This window comes from Salmo salar, chromosome 16 (genome assembly GCF_965601325.2).
Source record: "Salmo salar chromosome 16, fSalSal1, whole genome shotgun sequence".
Classification (NCBI taxonomy): Eukaryota; Metazoa; Chordata; class Actinopteri; order Salmoniformes; family Salmonidae; genus Salmo; species Salmo salar.
In genome coordinates this window covers 27808131-27832322 of record NC_138306.1, presented here as the reverse complement: position 1 = coordinate 27832322, position 24192 = coordinate 27808131, and the positions used below count along the sequence as shown (strand labels likewise).

The 24192-nt window shown below is 43.5% G+C and overlaps 1 protein-coding gene across 16 annotated transcripts in view; it reads right to left on the bottom strand.

Annotated features, from left to right (window-relative positions):
* Positions 1-14360: 14360 nt before the first annotated feature.
* frmd4a (FERM domain containing 4A) overlaps positions 14361-24192 on the bottom strand; it is a 151968-nt gene continuing 142136 nt past the window's right edge. For 11 of the 16 annotated variants that reach the window (XM_082962652.1, XM_082962646.1, XM_082962653.1 and 8 more), the window contains exons 22-24: positions 23593-24164; positions 20481-20580; positions 14361-18542 (exon numbers count right to left, since the gene is read on the bottom strand). In XM_082962652.1, coding sequence (XP_082818778.1) covers positions 18440-18542; positions 20481-20580; positions 23593-24164 — 775 coding nt within the window. In that variant the 3' untranslated portion in view covers positions 14361-18439. Of the gene's footprint in view, positions 18543-19804; positions 19877-20480; positions 20581-23592; positions 24165-24192 lie in introns of all 16 variants that reach the window. The other 5 variants (XM_082962659.1, XM_082962649.1, XM_082962650.1 and 2 more) reach the window with 3 other exon arrangements.

Sequence of the window (24192 nt, the reverse complement as noted above, 5' to 3'; positions counted from 1 at the left end):
CGCTTTCAGTTTTTCACGAATGCTGCCATCTATGCACGGTTTCGGGTTGGAGTAGGTTTTAATAGTTACATTGGGAACAACATCCCCTAAATACTTCCTGATGAACTCAGTCACTGTGTCCATGTATACGTCAATGTTATTCTCAGAGGCTACCCGGAACATATCCCAGTCCACGTGATCAAAACAATCTTGAAGCATGGATTCCAATTGGTCCAACCAGCGTTGAATAGACCTTAGCATGGGTACTTCCCGTTTGAGTTTCTATCTAAAGGAAGGGAGGAGCAAAATGGAGTTGTGATCTGATTTGCTGAATGGAGGGCGGGGGAGGGCCTTATAGGCATTTCAAAGGGGGAGTAGCAGTGATTGAGTATTTTACCAGAGCGAGTACTACAGTCAATGTGTTGATAGAATTTGCTTTATTAAAATCCCCACCTACAATAAATATAGCCTAAGGATATGTGGTTTCCAGTTTGCATAAAGTCCAGTGTAGTTCCTTGAGGGCTGTTGTGGTATCGGCTTGAGGGGGAATATACACGGCTGTGACTATAACCGAAGATAATTCTCTTGGGAGGTAATTCGGCCGACATTTGATTGTGAGGTATTCTAGGTCGGGTGAACAAAAGGACTTGAGTTTCTGTAAGTTATCCCAATTTTTTTATATTTTTCCCCCTTATTTTACCAGGTAAGTTGACTGAGAACACATTCTAATTTACAGCAACAACCTGTGGAATAGTTACAGGGGAGAGGATAGGTAATGATTAAGCCAATTGTAAGCTGGGGGTGATTAGGTGACCGTGATGGTATGAGGGTCAGATTGGGAATTTAGCCAGGACACCAGGGTTGACACCCCTACTCTTACAATAAGTTCCATGGGATCTTTAGTGACCACAGAGAGTCAGAACACCCATTTAATGTCCCATCCAAAAGACGGCACCCTACACAGGGCAATGTCCCCAATCACTGCCCTGGGGTATTGGGATCTTTTTTTAGACCAGAGGAAAGGGTGTCTCCTACTGGCCCTCCAACAGCATCTGGTCTCCAATCCAGGACCAACCCTGCTTAGCTTCAGATTCATACATTTCATGCATTTTTTTGTACTGGCCCCCCGTGGGAATCGAACCCACAACCCTGGCGTTGCACACATCATGCTGGCATTGCAAACACCATGCTCTACCAACTGAGCCACAGGGAAGGCTGAACCTTGAAACTACCTTAATATTAGAGATCGCACACCAGCTGTTATTAACAAAGAGAGACACCCTCCCCCACAGCTACCTATACTTTACATTTTAGTCATTTAGCAGACGCTCTTATCCAGAGCGACTTACAGTAGTGAATGCATACATTTCATACATTTTTCCCCCGTACTGGTCCCCCGTGGGAATCGAACCCACAACCCTGGCGCTGCAAACACCATGCTCTACCAACTGAGCTACACTTGCTTGGTTTGCCCTATTTCCATTGAAAAAACCATACACCTTTGACTGTATAAAGGATTTCCCAGATGTTCCCAAAAACAGATGTCCTGCCCCGGAAACGAGAGAAAGCCCTATTACAGTAATATACATTACTCACACGCATGTCTGTTTTCTACTTTATTTTCTTTGCAAATGCTCCGCTACCCGTGTTAAAACTTTGCATGTGTCATTCATATGCTTCATGTGCAATGTTTGCCGGCCGCGGGGGTTCATGTGATGCTAATTGTATTGCGACGATCAATCAATTTGGCTGCTTTACCGTCATTAGTCAATAGTTGTCTACAAACAAACTTACAAATTTAACGGTATTATTTTAGTCACATGGTTAGTTTATAACTTCATTACCTGCAGCAGTAGGTTTAGTGTTTGCATTTTATATTTTTTTTACTCATGTGTCATGTATTTCACACAGGTACAGTAGTCCCTCCCTATCGATTCATCTGTTAGTTCTACCCAAGGGGCCAAGGTTCTGGTCTAGAAGCACAGTTTCAACTGCTCTTACAATCTTGCTTCGGTACTGCAGTTTAACTGATGCCCAGTCAGATGGGGTGCGCCCCTGTTTCCATGGTTATGGTTATGGTACTGACACACCCACTCACTTTTAGCATACACATTTTTGCAACATGCTTGTCTCGTGGCTTCAAATGTTGAATAGGTAAAATAATCCCCTGGGTGAATCATTTAATCTACAAATAATAATGAGTAGTTATTAATGATGAAAGGTTCTTTGTGGATCAGTCAGTCGGCAGTCTCCTGCACTGTCGGCTGTAATGTCGAACAAGCCTGATGGCATTCGATAGCTGCTGTATCGGCCAATCACAGAGCAGATACAAGTCACGTGACTTGTAGTATCTGCTCTGTGATTGAATGATACAGAACGCTAGGCTCATGGTTTGTGTAGATTTTGGTGCACTTTGAAACAGAAACTGATGGTAAAAACATAATTTCTCAACACAGAGGTTGAAACATTCATAACCGATGGGCAGGCACTACATCAACATACACATTGTTTTGCTATCTCGGTAGAAAATAGAATGTCTACGTTATACAGTAATATCGCAATCGCTAATATTTGATGTCACCTCGGGTTTTAAGGTTTGAGACGCCACATCTGGAACCCCTTGTTACAGCCCTAGATATGACCAAATAGAGAAGTCAGATTAGAAAAGTCATAAGACATTTTAATCATCACCTTCGTGCACAGAACAGCCATTAAATTATTCAAATAATTGTCGTGAGGCCGGTTTTTTCCCCCAACACTCGCAGCCGAAGATATTGGGCTTCTTCGACAGTGCAGGCGACTGCCGACTGACTGATCTACAAAGAACCTTGCATCATAAATAACTACTCATTATTCATCAGTCAGTCACAATTTTCCCATGATACATTACGGTTTTAATCCTATCGAATACATTTTATATTCATCCAATGGCTGCCATGTTTTCTGCTCGCGCTGCTCCCTTTGAGCATTGATTGCTAGTGCGCATGTGATGTTGGTCTGTGTAAACCGGGTGCGACCCGGATATAGACAGTCCGAACATGAGTACATTACCTTGAACACAGCGATCGGAAATCTTGGACTCGGTCTCCAGTGACAATTATTCCATTCATATTCTATACTGCATGCTAGTCTAACAATGTTTGTGTTTTACATGAATAATCAGGCGTTCTCTTGATATGACTTGTTTTCACAATTATATTCCCATGTCAAGTGGCCAACTAACTTCTTCATCAGATTTTAATGGTGGTGTGCATACCAATATTAGGTGCAATACCGCCACCTAACTGGCTGGAGTGCGTTGGAAACTATGGACATATTCTGTACTCTACTCTACATGAGCGGAGGAAAGAAAATAGTGCTGAGTGTATTTCAGTTTGTTCTGGATGGGTTTTGAGGAAACTGGGAAAGTTTAAGCTTATTCCCATGGATGTGACTTTTCTGAGTGTCTGCCTTTGATGTTAGTATGCATGACATTGAAGGAAGACATGATCTGTGGTTTCTGCTGCTGGACAGTTGGGACATTAACCTGTTGTGTTTTCCTATTTTATGAAGAGAGTGGTTAAGGCCATTGTGGCCTCTTCGGAAGATGGGTGATGATGATTTCTCATCATCTTGATTGTCTTTTGTAGTTATGGCAGAGTGAAACCAGTGGATAGATAGAATGTAAATGCCTTCCCTTTTCCCCTTCTGTCCATTCCTTTTGCCATTTGTCGGTGATTTCACCTAGCAAGCAGATGATCACAACACTGGACTCGGAACTTCCCTTCCTATTTTCTGTCTTGACACATTCTTTATTTCTCTCCACTAGGTGGCAGTGTACTGTTACACTAAATATATGATTGCTTCATTCTAGTCATGTATTAGCGTCTGTTATTTATTCATCATATGCTTGCATATTATAATCAATAATATCTTACATAGAGGTTATATCATTGAGATAAACTATATCTTCTTCCATTTGAATCAGGTAGAAGCCCTATGTAGGGAGGACCATTATTACTTGTTTATTTTTCTCACGGTAACTATTATGTTTTACCCTCTTAGAATTATTAAATTTTTTTATAAAAAAACTAAACTTTCATTTGTTATGCAGCTAGTCTTATGGGTACATCACATTGCTCATGCTAATTCATACAATAGTTTATGTGCCTGTATCATCTGCACATTATTGTCATGGCATGTTGCTTGTATCGTGGGCAGAGCTCAGCTTGAGTTCGTGGTGCTATATTTACTAACGCTTTGCTGTTTTACTATTGCCCCATCAATGCCTGGCCTGAGCCTCTATGTCCAACCATTGTTGGACATCTGGGCACTTGCTTGTAGTGTGTTTTTATTCTACTGTTGTAAACATGCCTTTGCATACAAACCCTGAAGCTCATCTATAGTTTTATGTCATCCATAGCTGTTCATTACATTAGCGGTGAGTTTTCCGGCCTTTACCCAGCCTGTTATCAAATATTAGTGGGATCATTTGGTTTATCCCTTTATTCTTACGTTTGTCTATATATTAGTTCCATCATCTTCATTCTCGCTGTCGTGCACATGAAACATTTAGGTTAGGCAATATCTTAGCAGTGTCCTATATTTTAGGATAGCAGTAAGCCTAGTTACATTCACATATAATTCATGCTTGTGCACTGTGTGTGTGCAAATATTTTATACACCCATATACAACTCACTCTGTTATAGTCATTTTATCATGTTGTGGGTCATGAGCTTCGTGCAAGGTAGCTAAGCGTGACTCAAATCTGACACCATCCTCCTGGCCAAATACTGTGGGCAACTATGTGGGCCGTTCCTGTACTAATTGAATGGTGTCAGTCTGTCACTGGCTAAACATGATTACTGGGTTGTTTCCATCACTAAGCATATTCAGAGTACAGCTCATTTTATTACTCCTAACTCTAACCCAAAACCTTTTTCCTCAGATTTCAAGTTCTTACCCTGGACCTTATTGGAGAAGCTGACGCTATATCACGGAACAATGATGAACTGGACTACAGGAAAAGGTGGGCCAAACAGGCCCCCATTAACATTGACGGGGCTGTAGTGGAGCAGGTCGAGAGTTTCAAGTTCCTTGGTGTCCACATCACCAACGAACTATCATGGTCCAAACATAGCAAGACAGTCGTGAAGAGGGCACGACAAAACCTTTTCCCCCTCAGGAGACTGAAAAGATTTGGCATGGGTCCCCAGATCCTCAAAAGGTTCTACAGCTGCACCATCGAGAGCATCCTGACCGGGTGCATCACCGCCTGGTATGGCAACTGCTCAGCATCTGACTGTAAGGCGCTACAGAGGGTAGTGCGTACGGCCCAGTACATCACTGGGGCCAAGCTTCCTGCCATCCAGGACCTATATAATAGGCGTGTCAGAGGAAAGCCCATAAAATTGTCAGAGACTCCAGTCACCCAAGTTATAGACCGTTTTCTCTGCTACCGCACAGCAAGCAGTACCGGAGCGCCAAGTCTCGAACCAAAACGCTCCTCAACAGCTTCTACCCCCAAGCCATTAGACTGCTGAACAATTAATAAAATCGGCACCGGACTATTTACATTGACACCCCCCCCCCTGTACACTGCTGCTAATCGTTCTTCATTATCTATGCGTAGTTACTTCACCCCTACCTACATGTACAAATTACCTCAACTAGCCTGTACCCCTGCACACTGACTTGGTACCGGTACCCCCTGTATATAGCCTCGTTATTCTTATTGTGTTACTTTTTATTATTTATTTTTTTACTTTAGTCTATTTGGTAAATATTTGCACTGTTGGTTAAGGGCTTGTAAGTAAGCATTTCACGGTAAGATCTAAACTTGTTCTATTCGGCGCATGTGACAAATAAAATTGGATTAGATTTAAATTATTAAGGCTCGCTATAGCTTCCAAATGCATTGGATGGCTGTTGATGCTAGCATTACCTAGCATGCTGAGGGCTTGTTAAACACCACATGGCGATCAGCAGTTTGCAATCAAGCATTTTATCACCTTTAATTAAATGTTCTGTTCAAGAGAGCTTATTCCAGGCTGTAACTTAACAAATTGTGGAAAAAGGGAAGGGGTCTGAATACTTTCCGAATGCATTATATCTATTCTTCTCTCATGGCTTACTGGCATATAAGGGTTGACATAGCCCTCAGCTCAGGTAGACTCTATATTGTAGGCCTAGGTTTTAGATTGTCATTATCACGCTCATTGTGCATGCTTGTGCATGTTGCGGATGCACCAGCTACTGCTTAGCAGTATCAGTAGTGACATTAGGCTATTTAGATAGTGGATGTACGTAGCCACCATTAGTTGCTATTGTGTGGTTTCGTTAGTATATTTTATATAGTTGTATGCTATGTGATGATATGTCATGGGTGAGCTGTGCTGCTCTGCAGCAGTCTGTCTGCTCTTCTCTCTTTATGATGTTTTCTGTTTATTTAACCATGTATGCTTTTATGTTCCAAATCTCAGTCTAGAAAATGCATCCTTCCTTATCAATGGCCCAATGGCAGGGTTTCAGTTCATCTTGTGTGTCAGGACTCTTCGGCATATAGTCTGCTCAGGAATCCCTCTGACCGCCTACTCTTCATAGCCTATAGAATAGCACAAGTCTGAGTTTCACGTTAAAGCAATGATGTTGGGTTTACACAGGTGCTTTTCCAGAGGCGGTCTGTATGATGGCTTTTATGGGTTATTCATTCTGAAATACACTAAATGTTTCATCCCTTTAATGCTTGCATGATCTGGTCATTCTATGTACACACATGTTAACTCATACACTCCAATGGAACATTGATTGTCGTCACTAAATTAACACTGCCTTTGTCCTCTCTCATGTAATGCTACCTGCATGCTGACCATGGGCGGCACCTGGCGAACCCCTGTTAAACATTGATGCTGGCAACAATGACAAGATACTGGATCTAATCACGGCTCTGGTTCCTTCACCAGCGTTGTGGGCTAGCTCTGAGTTATAGACAGCCCACTCCAGCATGGGTCCTGCTACTGCTTCTCAGTCGGTCCCAGCTCATCCTCAAGATCAAGGGCCGATGATCCTCTGTGGCTTACAGAAGTTACATTTTATTTAATATTCTGAAATTGTGGAAGCTAGATGAGTTCCTGCAGTTTTGCTAATTTTGTCATGACTGTCAGCCCTGTGGTCCAGTAGCTATGCTGCTTCTCTCTTACTGCAATGCAAACTGTTATATAACACGGTGTATACAGTATATAGCTGCAGGTGGTTGGCAGGGTTCATAGGTAGAATATTGTCATGTACCAAGATGACAGCTCCTACTCAGCAAAGACACCGGGCTATGCGTCACGTGAGGAATAACCCCATAGTTTCTGAGAAGCTATCTCAGTACGGTGAATTAAGGTGCTGTTCATTTTTATTTACCAAGATGGCATGTTCATCTTGCTTCAGCGAGGACAAGGTTGGTTGGAGAACATGAGAAAATAAGCCTAAACTATCTCAGTATGGTGTGATTTATAGCAGTGTAGATGGGTGGCTTATTTTTCAATTACCAAGATGGCAGCATTTATCAAGATGGCAGGTTCATCTTGCCTCACCGAAGACACCATCGGGTGAGTAACATTAGAAATAAGCCTATTCAAAGTTCTGAGAAGCTATCTCAGTATGGTGAATTATGGCACAGTATTAGATGGGTAGCTTATTTTTCCTTTACAAAGATGGCAGGTCACCAGGCAGTGAGCTCAGTTGGTAGAGCATGGTGTTTGCAACACATGGTGTTTGCAACGCCAGGGTTGTGGGTTCGATTCCCACGGGGGGCCAGCACAGAAAAAAAAGGTATGCATTCACTACTGTAAGTCGCTCTGGATAAGAGCGTCTGCTAAATGACTAAAATGTAAATGTAAAATGAGTAACAATAGAAATAAGCCTACTTTTTTGAGAAGCTCTCAGTATGGCATGCTTGTTGTAGCCTATACATAGTTTCACCTTCATGCAACACATAGTATCAATCATATTATATAGCAAACTAGTAGATACCCATAAACTTCCAGTCATTGCGCTAACACCAATTAGCATTGGCTCGGAAAACTACCTCTAACTTCCTTCATACTGAACACAGAGGCAAAAAAATAGTATCCACAAGTTCATTTGACTTTGGGGAAGTGGATAAAATACCGAAGTATCCCTTTAAAGCGTAATGGCGTGCATCTGCCATACACATAGTTTGTTGTCTAGCAGTGGTTCTGCTGTTTTGGGGATTGGTATAGCATACCTTGCACTCGGCCTAAGACTGACGTATTGCATGTATTCTAATCTTTATTTAATAAATGGTTAACTGCGTTTACTCTCTGAACCTTTATTTAACAGGAAAATACCCTTGAGGTTAGAAATTTACCTGTATTTAGCACCATCCATCATTCCTTCAATTCTGACCAGTTTACCAGTTCCTGCCGATGAAAAATATCCCCACTGCATGATGCTGCCACCACCATGCTTCACAGTGGGGATGGTATTCTCGGGGTGATGAGAGGTGTTGGGTTTGTGCCAGACATAGCATTTTCGCCAAAAAGCTAAATTCTAGTCTCATCTGACCAGAGTACCTTCTTCCATATGTTTGGGGAGTCTCCCACATGCCTTTTGGCGAACACCAAACGTGTTTGCTTATTATTTTCTTTAAGCAATGGCTTTTTTTCTGGCCACTCTTCCGTAAAGCCCAGCTCTGTGGCGTGTACGGCTTAAAGTGGTCCTATGGACAGATACTCCAATCTCCGCTGTGGAGCTTTGCAGGTCCTTCAGGGTTATCTTTGGTCTCTTTGTTGCCTCTCTGATTAATGCCCTCCTTGCCTGGTCCGTGAGTTTTGGTGGGCGGCCCTCTCTTGGCAGGTTTGTTTTGGTGCCATATTCTTTCCATTATTTATAATGGATTTAATGGTGTTCTGTGGGATGTTCAAAGTTTATTATATTTTTTTATAACCCAACCCTGATCTGTACTTCTCCACAACTTTGTCCCTGACCTGTTTGGAGAGCTCCTTGGTCTTCATGGTGCTGCTTGCTTGGTGGTGTTGCAGACTCTGGGGCCTTTCAGAACAGGTGTATATATACTGAGATCATGTAACAGACCATGTGACACTTAGATAGCACACAGGTGGACTTTATTCAACTAATTATGTGACTCCTGAAGGTAATTGGTTGCACCAGATCTTATTTAGGGGCTTCATAGCAAAGGTGGTGAATACATATGCACGCACCACTTTTCAGTAAAAAAAATATATATATTTAAACAAGTGATTTTTTTTTCATTTCACTTCACCAATTTGGACAATTTTGTGTATGTCCATTACATGAAATCCAAATAAAAATCAATTTAAATTACAGGTTGTAATGCAACAAAATAGGAAAAACACCACTGGGGATGAATACTTTTGCAAGGCACTGTATATCCATCAGTTTATCAAAACAGAAGAGGTCATGGGCCCCAAGATGAATCAGCTCTGGGTTGGAGACCAGAGCAGGGTCGCATGAATGCACATACACAAATCACAAGTTTGTGATGCTGTTGGTGCTGGAGGTTCTGGTCCATTCGAATGGTAATGGGGGATCTCCAGGTACTGCCTGTGGTCCGCAAGCAAGGTCAAATATATACACACACACTTTCAAACATGCACACACCATTCCTAAAGGCTTCCTAAATAAAGTGAGGGAGAGGAACCAGTTTCTCACGGTATGCCGAGCTAACAGCTTCCAGCTGTCTCTTGGCTGAGAGTGCTGCTATGGGAACACCAGCGGGGAAAATAGGGATTTATTAGAGAAGAGAGGGAGTATAGCGGGGGAGGTGGGGATAAAAGGAGAGAATGGGAGAAGGGGAAGAGAAAGGAGATGGAGGAGAGAAAATAGAGGGAGAGGGTGGAAGAAAAAGGACAAGGGGTAAGAGAGAGAAGGCAGAGGGAAGAGGAGTGCTAAAAGCTGGAGTTTACTTCTCTGATGTGAGGGGATATTCAGTCTCCAGTTTCAAAGAGATGGGGTCCCCTAAAAATAAAGGGGTCCCTCCCCAATGCTTCACTCTGTATATGTGTGCGAGGCTGAGCACACATTAATGTAAGTGTGTGTCTCCATTGTTCCCCCACAAAGTATATGAAAGTTCTTAGTTCTCGCAAGTCTTGATTCTAAGTCTCCATTTTGCACACAGTTGTAAACATTTCCTATACCACACGGCTTCAACCACCCAAAAGACAAAGCAGGCCACACATAGTTTACAACATCACATGGCAGCTCAAGAGGGCACAATAAAGCTAAAGCAGACACGTTAGCCATGCAAACACAACAGCAGACATGTGAAACCCCTAAAACACAACAGCAGCTGGGATCCTTCTGTTTACCTTTCCTGTGTTCTACTGTTGCCGGTAGCGACAGAAAACCATTGTCCTCTGAATGGAACAGCCCCGCCCCCCTTGCAGGATGTTGCCCCCACCTCTCCTTGCAGGACATTCCTTCAGTAGGAAGTGAATAAGGCAGTATGACATAAGGTAGAGTGTGTGTGTGTGTGTCTGGGACAGAGGAAGTGGGAAGTCAATATGAAAGGTCCCTCTGATAAGCCTGGCTGAGTCAGTCTCTGCTGACTCACACAGACAGGCTTCTCAGTGGATCTGTCTGTCAGCATGGAGACCACAGGGGTGGAGGGATCCACAGTAGTGAGTGTTCTCCTCTTCGTTCGTTTCCCATTTGAATGTGGCTTCCTCTCCTTCATTTGCAATATGGTGCGTGCCAGGCCAGCCTATTGTCTTCAGATAGGTGGTTACGCCTACACGGATGCTCGTCCCTCAACCGACCCATCAGTCAGTGCAGGCAGAATCGTTATGCTATCGGATGAAAGACGAGGCGAGCCAGGTGTTGACTTGCATTAATCCAAAGTTAACATAGCAGAATAAAGGTAAGGATGCCACTTTGGGCTACTGAGATGTGAGAGACACGCTGCTCCTAAAGCATTAGAAAAACACAACAGACTTAATCTTCTTAAACTATAAAAATGTTTTATGTTTCTATGGAGTACAGACAGAGTGGGCATAGGGGGTACAGATAGTATGCTTCTACATCTGCATTGCTTGCTGTTTGGGGTTTTAGGCTGGGATTCTGTACAGCACTTTGTGACATCGGCTAATGTAAAAAGGGCTTTATAAATCCATTTGATTGATTGATTGACTACACAGAGAAGAAGAGACAGGAGGACACCATCTTGAGAACATTCAGCAATAATTTATTTTCCTAATCTCAATAACCACCAAGTCTTCTCATCTGGACATTTCATCATCAGTTGCCAACAACACCATTTAGAAAATGTACAGATAGGTGGTCACGCCTACGCGTGCTATACAAATTCTTAATAGAAAAAATAATAAATTAACTGTTGAATTCTGTCTTTTTTTTGTGAATTCCACATCGTTTTTTTTCCTACAACACCTTTTTGTCAGGTTAACGTTGAAGAGAACAAATCAAATCATGTTACATGCTCTATGGTCTGGTGGAGTGGTGTCTTACTGAACTGGCGTCTAAAGGAATGGTTTCCATTCTGCACAACTGGTATTAAAACTATTGACAACAATGAGGAGAGTCTATATCCTATGTGACAAAGCAGTAACTGGTCATCATGTAGCACCTGAAAGGATTCTTACTATGTCAGAACTTGGAAACAAAAAATAGAAACAGAGGTTAAACAATGTTAAAAACTCCACATAGGCTTACAGTGCCCCTCCGTACAGCATGTACAGGAAAGAGGTTGATAAAATAGTTAGTTTAATCTTCTTTAACTATAAAAATGTTTTACATTTCTATGGGGTACAGACAGTATGGGCAAAGGGGGGGCTATAGAAGAGGGTACAACACACTGCGTCACATTGGGCTCAGAGGTCAGAGATTACCACACGGGTTAGGAGTCAAAGGTCAAACTGGGTGTTGTCATGGATACAGGAATGCTTCTCTGTTTAGGAGGAAAAGGTGAGGGGAGAGGGATGGTCTTACCACATGGACTGCTCATGTTTTGGGTTTATTTGTTCATTTTTGTTTGTTTCGGGAACCACGGAGCATGCATGGTATGGTGTGAGCTAGCAGAGGTGGCTCATTCAGGGGGAATGGACAGGCTAACAAGCCATAGCATAGCTGATGGCAGAATGCAGTTCCCCAGTGATTCTAAGGAGGTGAACTACAGGAGAGGTCAATGTTCATAAAAAACACAGCATTTTACCAGGACACCTTGCAGTGTGGCAGGGTTGGGGAGGGGGCCGTAAAACTCCTACAAATGGAAGGAATTTCAGGTCCACCATGCTGCATGGTACAAGTTCAACTAATCTGACAGGGTAAGATTTTTGTGCAACCTTTAAACCATGTTTAATATTTGTGTTTTTTTAAGATTCAATGGAGGATATACTGTAAACCCTGTACAAGCACAGGCATACAGTGGTCTCTCAAGCACATGTACAGTGAGGGAAAAAAGTATTTGATCCCCTGCTGATTTTGTATGTTTGCCCACTGACAAAGAAATGATCAGTCTATAATTTGAATGGAAGGTTTATTTGAACAGTGAGAGACAGAATAACAACAGAAAAATCCAGAAAAACGCATGTTAAAAATGTTATAAATTGATTTGCATTTTAATGAGGGAAATAAGTATTTGACCCCCTCTGCAAAACATGACTTAGTACTTGGTGGCAAAACCCTTGTTGGCAATCACAGAGGTCAGACGTTTCTTGTAGTTGGCCACCAGGTTTGCACACATCTCAGGAGGGATTTTGTCCCACTCCTCTTTGCAGATCTTCTCCAAGTCATTAAGGTTTCGAGGCTGACGTTTGGCAACTTGAACCTTCAGCTCCCTCCACAGATTTTCTATGGGATTAAGGTCTGGAGACTGGCTAGGCCACTCCAGGACCTTAATGTGCTTCTTCTTGAGCCACTCCTTTGTTGCCTTGGCCGTGTGTTTTGGGTCATTGTCATGCTGGAACACCCATCCACGACCCATTTTCAATGCCCTGGCTGAGGGAAGGAGGTTCTCACCCAAGATTTAACGGTCCTTGGCATCGTCCATCGTCCCTTTGATGAGGTGAAGTTGTCCTGTCCCCTTAGCAGAAAAACACCCCCAAAGCATAATGTTTTCACCGCCATGTTTGATGGTGGGGATGGTGTTCTTGGGGTCATAGGCAGCATTCCTCCTCCTCCAAACACTGCGAGTTGAGATGATGCCAAAGAGCTCCATTTTCTTCTCATCTGACCACAACACTTGTCCCCAGTTGTCCTCTGAATCATTCAGATGTTCATTGGCAGACTTCAGATGGGCATGTATATGTGCTTTCTTGAGCAGGGGGACCTTGCGGGCGCTACAGGATTTCAGTCCTTCACGGCGTAGTGTGTTACCAATTGTTTTCTTGGGGACTATGGTCCCAGCTGCCTTGAGATCATTGACAAGATCCTCCCTCACCGTTCTCATGATCATTGCAACTCCACGAGGTGAGATCTTGCATGGAGCCCCAGGCCAAGGGAGATTGACAGTTCTTTTGTGTTTCTTCCATTTGCGAATAATCGCACCAACTGTTGTCACCTTCTGACCAAGCTGCTTGGCAATGGTCTTGTAGCCCATTCCAGCCTTGTGTAGGTCTACAATCTTGTCCCTGACAACCTTGGAGAGCTCTTTGGTCTTGGCCATGGTGGAGAGTTTGGAATCTGATTGATTGATTTTGTGGACAGGTGTCTTTTATACAGGTAACAAACTGAGATTAGGAGCACTCCCTTTAAGAGTGTGCTCCTAATCTCAGCTCGTTACCTGTATAAAAGACACCTGGGAGCCAGAAATCTTTCTGATTGAGAGGGTGTCAAATACTTATTTCCCTCATTAAAATGCAAATCAATTTCTAACATTTTTGACATGCGTTTTTCTGGATTTTTTTGTTGTTATTCTGTCTCTCACTGTTCAGATAAACCTACCATTAAAATTATTCACTGATCATTTATTTGTCAATGGGCAAACATACAAAATCAGCAGGGGATCAAATACTTTTTTCCCTCACTGTACATGTGCTTGAGAGACCGCAATTAATTGTTTTGTTGGGGTTTTTGTACACACAATGACGACTGTCTACATACAGCATTACAACAATGTTAGGCAAAGGTTTCTTTTCCCCAGTACAAAACAATAAGGTGTGCTTTAAAATACTTGTTTTAGAATTTGCTTGTAACAAGAGTTGGTCTATGTAAGCAAGAGGTGTATGGAATCTATAAATTAAATGTAGGGGTTCAAGGGCATGGCTATAAATTCTCACTGTGTCACAGCCCTGTTACCGCGGGATACGGTGATGGCCTCACTTACTAAACTAATGTCAAAGTTCAGAGTTCATTGATGACATCATCTATACTGAACAAAAATATAAATGCAACATGCAACAATTTCAAAGATTTTACTGAGTTACAGTTCATATAAGGAAATTAGGCCATTTAAATGAATGCATTAGGTCCTAATCTATTCATTTCACATGACTGGGAATACAGATGTGCATTTTGTTGGTCACAGACAACTTAAAAAAAGGTATGGGCATGGATCAGAAAACAAGTCAGTATCTGGTGTGACCAGCATTTGCCACATGCAGGGCAACACATCTCCTTTGCATAGAGTTGAACAGGCTGTTGATTGTGGCCTTTGAATGTTGTCCCACTCCTCTTTAATGGATGTGCGATGTTGCTGGATATTGGCGGGAACTGGAACACTCTGTTGTACACGCTGATCCAGCGCATCCCAAACATTCTCAATGGGTGACATATTTGGTGAGTAGGCAGGCCATGGAAGAACTGGGACATATTCAGCTTCCAGGAATTGTGTACAGATCTGTGCCACATTGGGCCGTGCATTGTCATGCTGAAACATAAGGTGATGGCGGCGGATGAATGGCACGACAATGGGCCTCAGGATCTCGTCACAGGATCTCTGTCCCTTCAAATTACCATTGATAAAATGCAATTGTGTTCGTTGTCCGTAGTTTATGCCTTCCCATACCATAATCCCACCGCCCCCATGGGGCACTCTGTTCACAATAATGACATCAGCAAACTGCCTTCCCACAAGACGCCATACACGTGGTTTGCGGTTGTGAGGCCGGTTGGACGTGCCACCAAATTCTCTAAAACAGCGTTGGAAGCGGCTTATCGTAGAGAAATTAACATAAAATGATCTGGCAACAGCGCTGGTGGACATTCCTGCATTCAGCATGCCAATTGAACGCTCCCTCAAAACGTGAGACATCTGTGGCATTGTGTTGTGTGACAAAATTACACATTTTAGAGTGGCCTTTTATTGTCCCCAGCACAAGGTGCACCTGTGTAATGATCAGCTTCTTGATATGCCACACCTGTCAGGTGGATGGATTTTCATAGCAAAGGAGAAATGCTCACGAACAGGGATGTAAACAAATTTGTGCACAAAATTTGAGAGAAATAAGCTTTTTGTGCGTATGGAACATTTCTGGGATCTTTTATTTCAGGTCATGAAACATGGGACCAACACTTTACATGTTGTATTTATATTTTTGTTCAGTGTAGTAATAGAAGCACAATAATATAAACACCCTGTTTGGTTCTGGTGTGACATTATTTCTATACTAGATGTGTGTGTGTTACTTTTTATATTAAGTCTGGATTTACTCTTACATCATGAACGTGTTGTTATGCAGATGTTCTTAATCCCCTTATATGTATCAAAAATTCAGGAGGAGAACTAGATGAAAACTGGTTCTGTATATTATAGGCCTATAGTTTATATATAAAACTACTAGGGAAGTCAGTAAAGAACAAATTCTTATTTACAATGACGGCCTACCCCGGCCAATTGTGCACCACCCTATGCGACTCCCAATCATGGCCGGATGTGATACAGCCTGGAATTTAACCAGGGACTGTAGCGACGCCTCTTGCACTGAGATGCAGTGTCTTAGACCGCCGCGCCACTCGGGAGCCCATAGTTTTCATATATTGTGTTTAACTGTGTATGTTGTGCTCTGGTATCAAAACTTAAGATTGAATACTTAACTTGACATCTCTCTGATTGGTGTATAGACCTCTTCCTGCTGTTCATTTGGCTCTGGGAAGCAGGATCTCTATACAGCAGACACTTCCTCTGCTAGACTAGGAACTGGGCCCTGTGGGATTTGTAGTTATATGGTTTGTAGTTTTAATGAGCGGCTGTTTTCAGCAGGGGCGCGACTTTGGTTTAAGAAGTGGGGGGGACATATTATTATTAACATTCCAAACAGTCTACCCGACCGCTCGAAGGCGTCCGCATGGTCCTAAAGCACACCGTTGCCTAGTTTTGTATCACATTCCAATGATAAAACTGGGGGGGACAAAAATGCAATTTCAGAATGTGTCCCCCCCGTCCCCAGTGAAAGTAGCGCCCCTGGTTTTCAGTGCTGGGTGTGAGTACAGACATAGATGGCACCGCTGAGAAAAGAATGTGTGTGTGTGTGTGTGTGTGTGTGTGTGTGTGTGTGTGAGTCCACATACAAGATGTGTGTGTGTTCTGACCGGTTGATATATGTTAGGCAGAGAGAGTATAGCCTGAGATAATGACCTGTACAAATGAGGACCCTCTAGAGTTTACAGGCCTCATGCTTTATCTAAATATTAACCCCCAAATATACTACACTGGTGTCTGAGACAATGAACAATCTTGGGGTTGGACAGATTGACGTCACACAGACAGACTGGTCCTTAAACATGGGTTGCATCCCGTTTTAAACACAGGACTGCACAGACAGTCAGGTATATGATGTCACAACGCATGGAGAAGTGTTTAATATCTCACCAATCTCATCATATGCACAGCTCAACTGTGAGGGAAGGGTGTGCCCTTCGCCACAACTGTGTGATTGACAGCTCCACACAGCCCTAAACATCCAATCAGCTTTCACCTCTCACCAGGAAGTCAAATGAAGGGGAGGAGCCAGATGAAATAGACAACCGAAAGCCTGCAGATATGTTTGGAAATAAACCCACAAAAGTACATGTGGTCTTAATTCCAATTCAACCCAAAACTACTACACACATAGCTACAGTTTCACCCAAACTCAAGACATTAGCTTTAAGCAAGAGATTCCTAGCATATTCTGGCTCTCCAGGACCCAAACCCTGAAGAAGTGTCTGTGGCCCCCAGTCTGTCCCTGTCTGTCTCTGGTCTGGCTGTGCAGGGCCCCCAGTCCGTCCCTGTCTGTCTCTGGTCTGGCTGTGCAGGGCCCCCAGTCCGTCCCTGTCTGTCTCTGGTCTGGCTGTGCAGGGCCCCCAGTCCGTCCCTGTCTGTCTCTGGTCTGGCTGTGCAGGGCCCCCAGTCCGTCCCTGTCTGTCTCTGATCTGGCTGTGCAGGGCCCCCAGTCTGTCCCTGTCTGTCTGAGGTCTGGCTGTGCAGGGCCCCCGGTCTGCCCATAATCTCCCAGTAGAGCTGAGCACAGTGCCCCAGCATAGTGGAGAAAACATCCAAGTCCAGGAGCTTACTGCTCAGTAGCAGTGTGGATCGTCCCAGTACCAGAGACTAGTCGATCAGTCTGGCTGGCTGTTGTACACTCCCAATTCGGATGACTGACATCCCAATAGATGTGCTCAGAACTCCCAGCAGGATCCCAGTAGAATTGACCAGTCTTTCAGTTCCTCTGAGAACTCCCAGTATGTGGGGTGTAACTTCCAGTATGATAAACCAGTGTTCCCAGTGTGTCCATGGGACTGGTGCCATTGGTCAGTCAGGTGGATCTTTGGTTGTGGGATAGATAGTTGGGATTGGGATTATAATTGTTGGGAATGTTTGTACGTTTGTCATTTGTCTTTCAGATAATCTAGAATTCTCCAAAAATCTGCTCTGCAATTTTCCTAAAGGGTGGAAAAGTAATTGCGTCTCCCAAGCAATATTTTCATTTTTTTGTACAAAACGATACAGAGAAATAAACAGACTTCGAACATGAAATGAACCTAGCAGATCCAGCGTACACACAGGCCCAGAATTTGAGCCAAAACACATTTCATCTTGTAGGTATCCTCTGATTGGCTGGCAACACACTGGGGTCAGGGGTAGATATAAGTCAGGGCCTGAGGGTCGTGTAGTCTGGGCAGGGGATTGTATGTGTGTGTGCTCTTACACCCCCCCACCTCCCCCCTTTCCCACTCCTGGTCTCCCTGGGGCTCAGACTGAAGCAGGGTCAGGGATTAAAGGTCAGAGTTCACGATCATTCAGTGGCTCTGTTTGGCTGTTCCACAGAAATAGTCCTGCCCAGTTGGGCATGTCCTTCCTATAAACCCCAGCTCAACCAAGCTTGATATGCACATAAAATGATAAAGGGAAAGATGGATAAAGGGAGGGATGGAGGAGGGTTTCCTGTCCATGATGAGGCCAGTCTAGTCAGGGCTAGAGGAGAGGTTGGTGGAGGCAGTAAGGGTCAGTGTTGAGGGTCAGTAAGGGTCAGTAGGTGTTGGGTGGTGGTCAGTAGGTCAGACCAGGGTTCCAGGTTTGGCCTTGTCGTGTCCGTACCACTGGACATCTGCCAGCTCTGAACACAGAGGACTGCTGAGAAAACAACTATCATTGAATGACCTGCAGACAGAGAGAGCGAGAGAGAGAGAGCGAGAGAGAAAGAGAGAGAGAATACCATTTTTAATTATGGAAATACTGGAAGACTGATGGCTTATGCACTCTGCTTCCACAAAATCTACAGAAGTTATTGTTTTCTTCGCTTAGTGAAACCGTTCTTCGTCAAGGGGGGTCTGAAACAAGGACTGTAACAAACTGTTATGATCAATAAACTTGATTGGTTTGTGTCGTTTTGGTCTCATTGCTCTGATGGTTAATGTCTTTGTCTAGATCTAAAGCTTTTGTGAAAACAATGTGTACAATCCATAAGGCCTATCCCTCCTTTCAGGCCTCATTTCAAACTGGCCAATCACTCCTCCTATATTGCTGTCTCTATGGCAAGTCACACGTCCTGTTAGTGTACTACTCTGATGGTTTTAGAATGAAGGAACTGGTATTATTTTGGATACTCCCTGTGGCTACTGCTTAACAATCTTTGAGGGGGAAGCACACGAGCAATGAGCGCACACGCCTGGGAGAAGTCAACAGTGAGAAACGCTATTGAGTTGTCTAAGTTCAAGTTCAATTAGGGCTGGTAATAGAGTACAGAGTGAGGGTTAGGATTTACTGTAGTAGTAATAATAATAATAAATTACATTTGTGAAGCGCTTTTAATTCTTCAAGAATCATCTCAAAGTGCATAAAATAAAAATTATTGTTTTTGTTTTACTAAAGCAAATATATGTATAACCATATCATAAAAGCAACAATCAAAGTCTAGGAGGAAGGGTAGGCCAGCCGATAAAGATGAGTCAAAACGCCTGCTTTAGAGAGCAGCCACACACAGCAGACATGCAGAGTCCAGTTACAGTCATAGAAACAGAGCAGATAGAACAGACACCATTCCCAAACTTGCTATTAGAAAGGATTAGAAACGGGAAGAGCCTATTCAACTCAGTATTTGGTACAAAACTAAGAATCTAGAAAACAGATTCTATTTCTACACCTTTGATCTAGTTCAGGTTCTGTTTCTACATACCTAGTCAAGGGGATCTATTTCTATGCCCCTGATCTATTTGAGTTTCTGTTTCTATGTCTCTGGTCTAGGTGCCAGGATTTATTCTATCGGGTGTGTTTCTATATCCTGGAAGTCTAGGAGTGTCCAGACCGACAGTATGGGTTGTTTCTATGGTCTATGGTTCTCGATTATTGTTCTGTCGTTCTCTGGTATATTTGTTGTGTTTCTAGGTCTGTGTTCTGATAGAGTCCTGGCAGACAGATAGTACCTCTATGCGTCAGAGCTGGGCTGAGTGGGAGACTGACACACGTCTTCAGTAGGAGAGCTGTCTGCTGTACCGCTAAACCAGGAAACACAGACAGACAGACAGACAGACAGACAGACAGACAGACAGACAGACAGACAGACAGACAGACAGACAGACAGACAGACAGACAGACAGACAGACAGACAGACAGCAGAGAGGTTAGTACAGGAGGAGAGGGAGTGAGAGGGAGAGAGGGAGAAAGATGAAGAGGGATGGAGTGAGAAGGAAAAAGCGAGAAGAGGGATGGAATGAGAAGGAGAAATAGAGGAGTGAAAGAGAGGAAAGATAAGTTAACAAATCAGTTAGTCCTTTAGGAAGACAAGACAGCCGTGTGATCAGTAGCTAGACAGAGTACCGTGCTGCAGAAGTACAAAAGTTAGGGGTTGGTAAGGCAGAGGTTATAGAGGTTGTAAAGAGAAGCATAGATGCTGATGATGTTTTGTGAGGATGCAGATTCTGTCCTGTGAATTGCAATACAGGAGCCAAAGCCTTTAACGTTTACCCTTTAACCCAAGGTTAAATGTCAAATAGGATTAGGATCCTGAGTGCCTGGTATTTAACCCCAAACACGTTATATATCACTCTGCAAATTATGTATTGGTGTGTGCATGTGTGTGTGTGCATGTGTGTGTCGTACCCGCTCTGCCAGTTGAGGATGTGTTGTGGGCTGCAGGGGGGCGTGGGTGTTGCGGCCTGTTCACTAGAGGGAGTCCCACTCCTCGGGCTGTGAGGAGACGCTGATGTACAGAGACACACACACACACACACACACACACACACACACACACACACACACACACACACACACACACACACACACACACACACACGCCAATAGGTGGTCAAGGGCTGTGTTATCCCAGCTATGCCCCACTGTGACTAAGATGACTAACGAGCTCCATTTGGTTCAGGGATCACTTTACACTCATTCACACACACACTGCTAAACATCAGCCTCTCCAATGTTCTTTCATGAACTAACTATTCTGTAAAGAATATACACTACCGTTCAAAAGTTTGTAGCTTCATTAAATATTACCCGCAAAACACCAGTCTCAACGTCAACAGTGAAGAGGCGACTCCGGGATGATGAATTTCTAGGCAGAGTTGCAAAGAAAAAGCCATATCTCAGACTGGCCAATAAAAAGAAAAGATTAAGATGGGCAAAAGAACACAGACAGTGGACAGAGGAACTCTGGCCAGCATCCTAGAGTCGCCACTTCACTGTTGACGTTGAGACTGGTGTTTTGCGGGTACTATTTAATGAAGCTGCCGGTTGAGGATTTGTGAGGCGTTTGTTTCTCAAACTAGACACTCTAACGTCCTCTTGCTCAGTTGTGCACCGGGGCCTCCCACTCCTCTTTCTATTCTGGTTTGAACCAGTTTGCGCTGTTCTGTGAAGGGAGTAGTACACAGCGTTGTACGAGATCTTCAGTTTCTTGGCAATTTGTTGCATGGAATAGCCTTCATTTCTCAGAACAAGAATAGACTGACGAGTTTCAGAAGAAAGTGCTTTGTTTCTGGCCATTTTGAGCCTGTAATCAAACCCACAAATGCTGATGCTCCTGATACTCAACTAGTGTAAAGGCCAGTTTTATTGCTCAACTAGTGAAAAGAAGGCCAGTTTTAAAGAACCACAGTTTTCATCTGTGCTAACATAATTGCAAAATAGTTTTCTAATGATCAATTAGCCTTTTAAAATTATAAACTTGGATTAGCTAACACAACATGCCATTGGAACACAGGAGTGATGGTTACTGATAATGGACCTCTGTACGCCTATTTACATATTCCATAAAAAAAATCAGCCGTGTCCAGCTACAATAGTCATTTACAACATTAACAATGTCTACACTCTATTTCTGATCAATTGTATGTTATTTTAATGAACAAAACAATTGCTTTTCTTTCAAAAACAAGGACATTTCTAGGTGACTTTTGAATGGTAGTGTGTATATACAGTTGAAGCTGGAAGTTTACATACACCTTAGCCAAATACATTTAAACTCAGTTTTTCACAATTCCTGACATTTAATCCTAGTAAACATTCCCTGTCTTAGGTCTGTTAGGATCACCACTTTGTTTTAAGAATGTGAAATGTCAGAATAATAGTAGAGAGAAATATTTATTTCAGCTTTTATTTCTTTCACCACATTCCCAGTGGGTCAGAAGTTTACATACATTCAATTAGTATTTGGTAGCATTGCCTTTAAATTGTTTAACTTGGTTCAAACATTTCATGTAGCCTTCCACAAGCTTCCCACAATAATTTGGGTGAATTTTGGCCCATTCCTCCTGACAGAGCTGGTGTAACTGAGTCAGGTTTGTAGGCCTCCTTGCTCACACATGCTTTTTCAGTTCTGCCCACAAATTTTCTATAACATTGAGGTCAGGGCTTTGTCAGGGCCACTCCAATACCTTGACTTTGTTGTCCTTAAGCTATTTTGCCACAACTTTGGAAGTATACTTGGGGTCATTGTCCATTTGCAAGACCCATTTGCGACCAAGCTTTAACTTCCTGACTGATGTCTTGAGATGTTGCTTCAATATATTCACATAATTTTCCTTCCTCATGACGCCATCTATTTTGTGAAGTGCACCAGTCCCTCCTGCAGCAAAGCACCCCCACAACATGATGCTGCCAACCCCGTGCTTCATGGTTGGGATGGTTTTCTTTGGCTTGCAAGCCTCCCTTTTTTACTCCAAACATAACGATGGTCATTATGGCCAAACAGTTTTTGTTTCATCACACCAGAGGACATTTCTCCAAAAAGTAAGATCTTCGTCCCCATGAGCAGTTGCAAACCCTAGTCTGGCTTTCTTATGACGATTTTGGAGGAGTGGCTTCTTCCTTGCTGAGCGGCCTTTCAGGTTATGTCGATATAGGAATCATTTTACTGATGATATAGATACTTTTGTACCTGTTTCCTCCAGCATCTTCACAAGGTCCTTTGCTGTTGTTCTGGGATTGATTTGCACTTTTCACGCCATAGTACGTTCATCTCTAGGAGACAGAACGCATCTCCTTCCTGCGGTATGACGGCTGTGTGGTCCCATGGTGTTTACACTTGCATACTATTGTTTGTACAGATGAACGTGGTGCTTCAGGCGTTTGGAAATTGCCCCCAAGGATGAACCAGACTTGTGGAGGTCTATAATTTATTTTCTGAGGTATTGTCTGTTTTGTTTTGATTTTCCCATGACGTCAAGCAAATAGACACTGAGTTTGAAGGTAGGCCTTGAAATACATCCACAGGTACAGCTCCAATTGACTCAAATTATGTCAATTAGCCTATCAGAAGCTTCTAAAGCCATGACACCATTTTCTCGAATTTTCCAAGCTGTTTAAAGACACAGTCAACTTAGTGTATGTAAACTTCTGACCCACTGGAATTGTGATACAATAACTTAAATAATCTGTCTGTAAACAATTGTTGGAAAAATGACTTGTGTCATGCACAATGTAGATGTCCTAACCGACTTGCCAAAACTATAGTTTGTTAACAAGAAATTTGTGGAGTGGTTGAAAAATTAGTTTTAATGACTACAAGCTAAGTGTATGTAACCTTCCGACTTCAACTGTGTGTGTGTGTGTGTGTGTGTGTGTGTGTGTGTGTGTGTGTATATATATATATATATATATATATATATATGTCTTTTACAATGCCTGACCCAATCAAAACTAGAACTATCCTACCAGATTCTATCCTAGAACATAAACGGGTCTACGTGTGTGTGTTGTCACCCACCTGGTGATCCCTTGGCGAGCGTCCCCACCCTGCTCCCTCGTCCGGGTCCCAGCGTGCCTGGCAGCGAGCCGCTGTCCGACGTGTTGGAGCCGGAGTGACTCCTCTCCTTTACACTGCCCGTAGAGCGCTGGTACCAACACCTCAACTCATCCGACACCACTGCCCTACCCCCTCCTCCTCCCTCTCGCCCCAGTGAGGGAGTCCGTACGATCTGGGAGCGGGACGGGGTGAGTCTGCTGCTCCCCTCTCCCCCCTCCTCGCCCCCCCAGGTCTCCTTGTAGAGGCCCCCGGCTGTGTAGGAGCTGGAGGTTTTGAACTGGGCCTTGACGCTGTAGTGGCCCTCCTGGTCACTCTCCAGGCTGCGCACCACCACCGGGTTGGGGCTGCCCTCTACGTACAGGGGGTACTCTTTAATCCGGTACTGGGACGAGGGCTGGCTCTGGCTGTGGAGGTACACCCCGTGCTGCCCTGACCCAGTCCCTGCCCTCCCCGTACCACCGCACCCTGAACCGTTCTTGGCTGCAAGGTTGGGCATGGAGCCAGAGTTAGAGGAACCAAGGTGACCTGCTGACCTGGAGAGAGAGAGGAGGTTAACATACA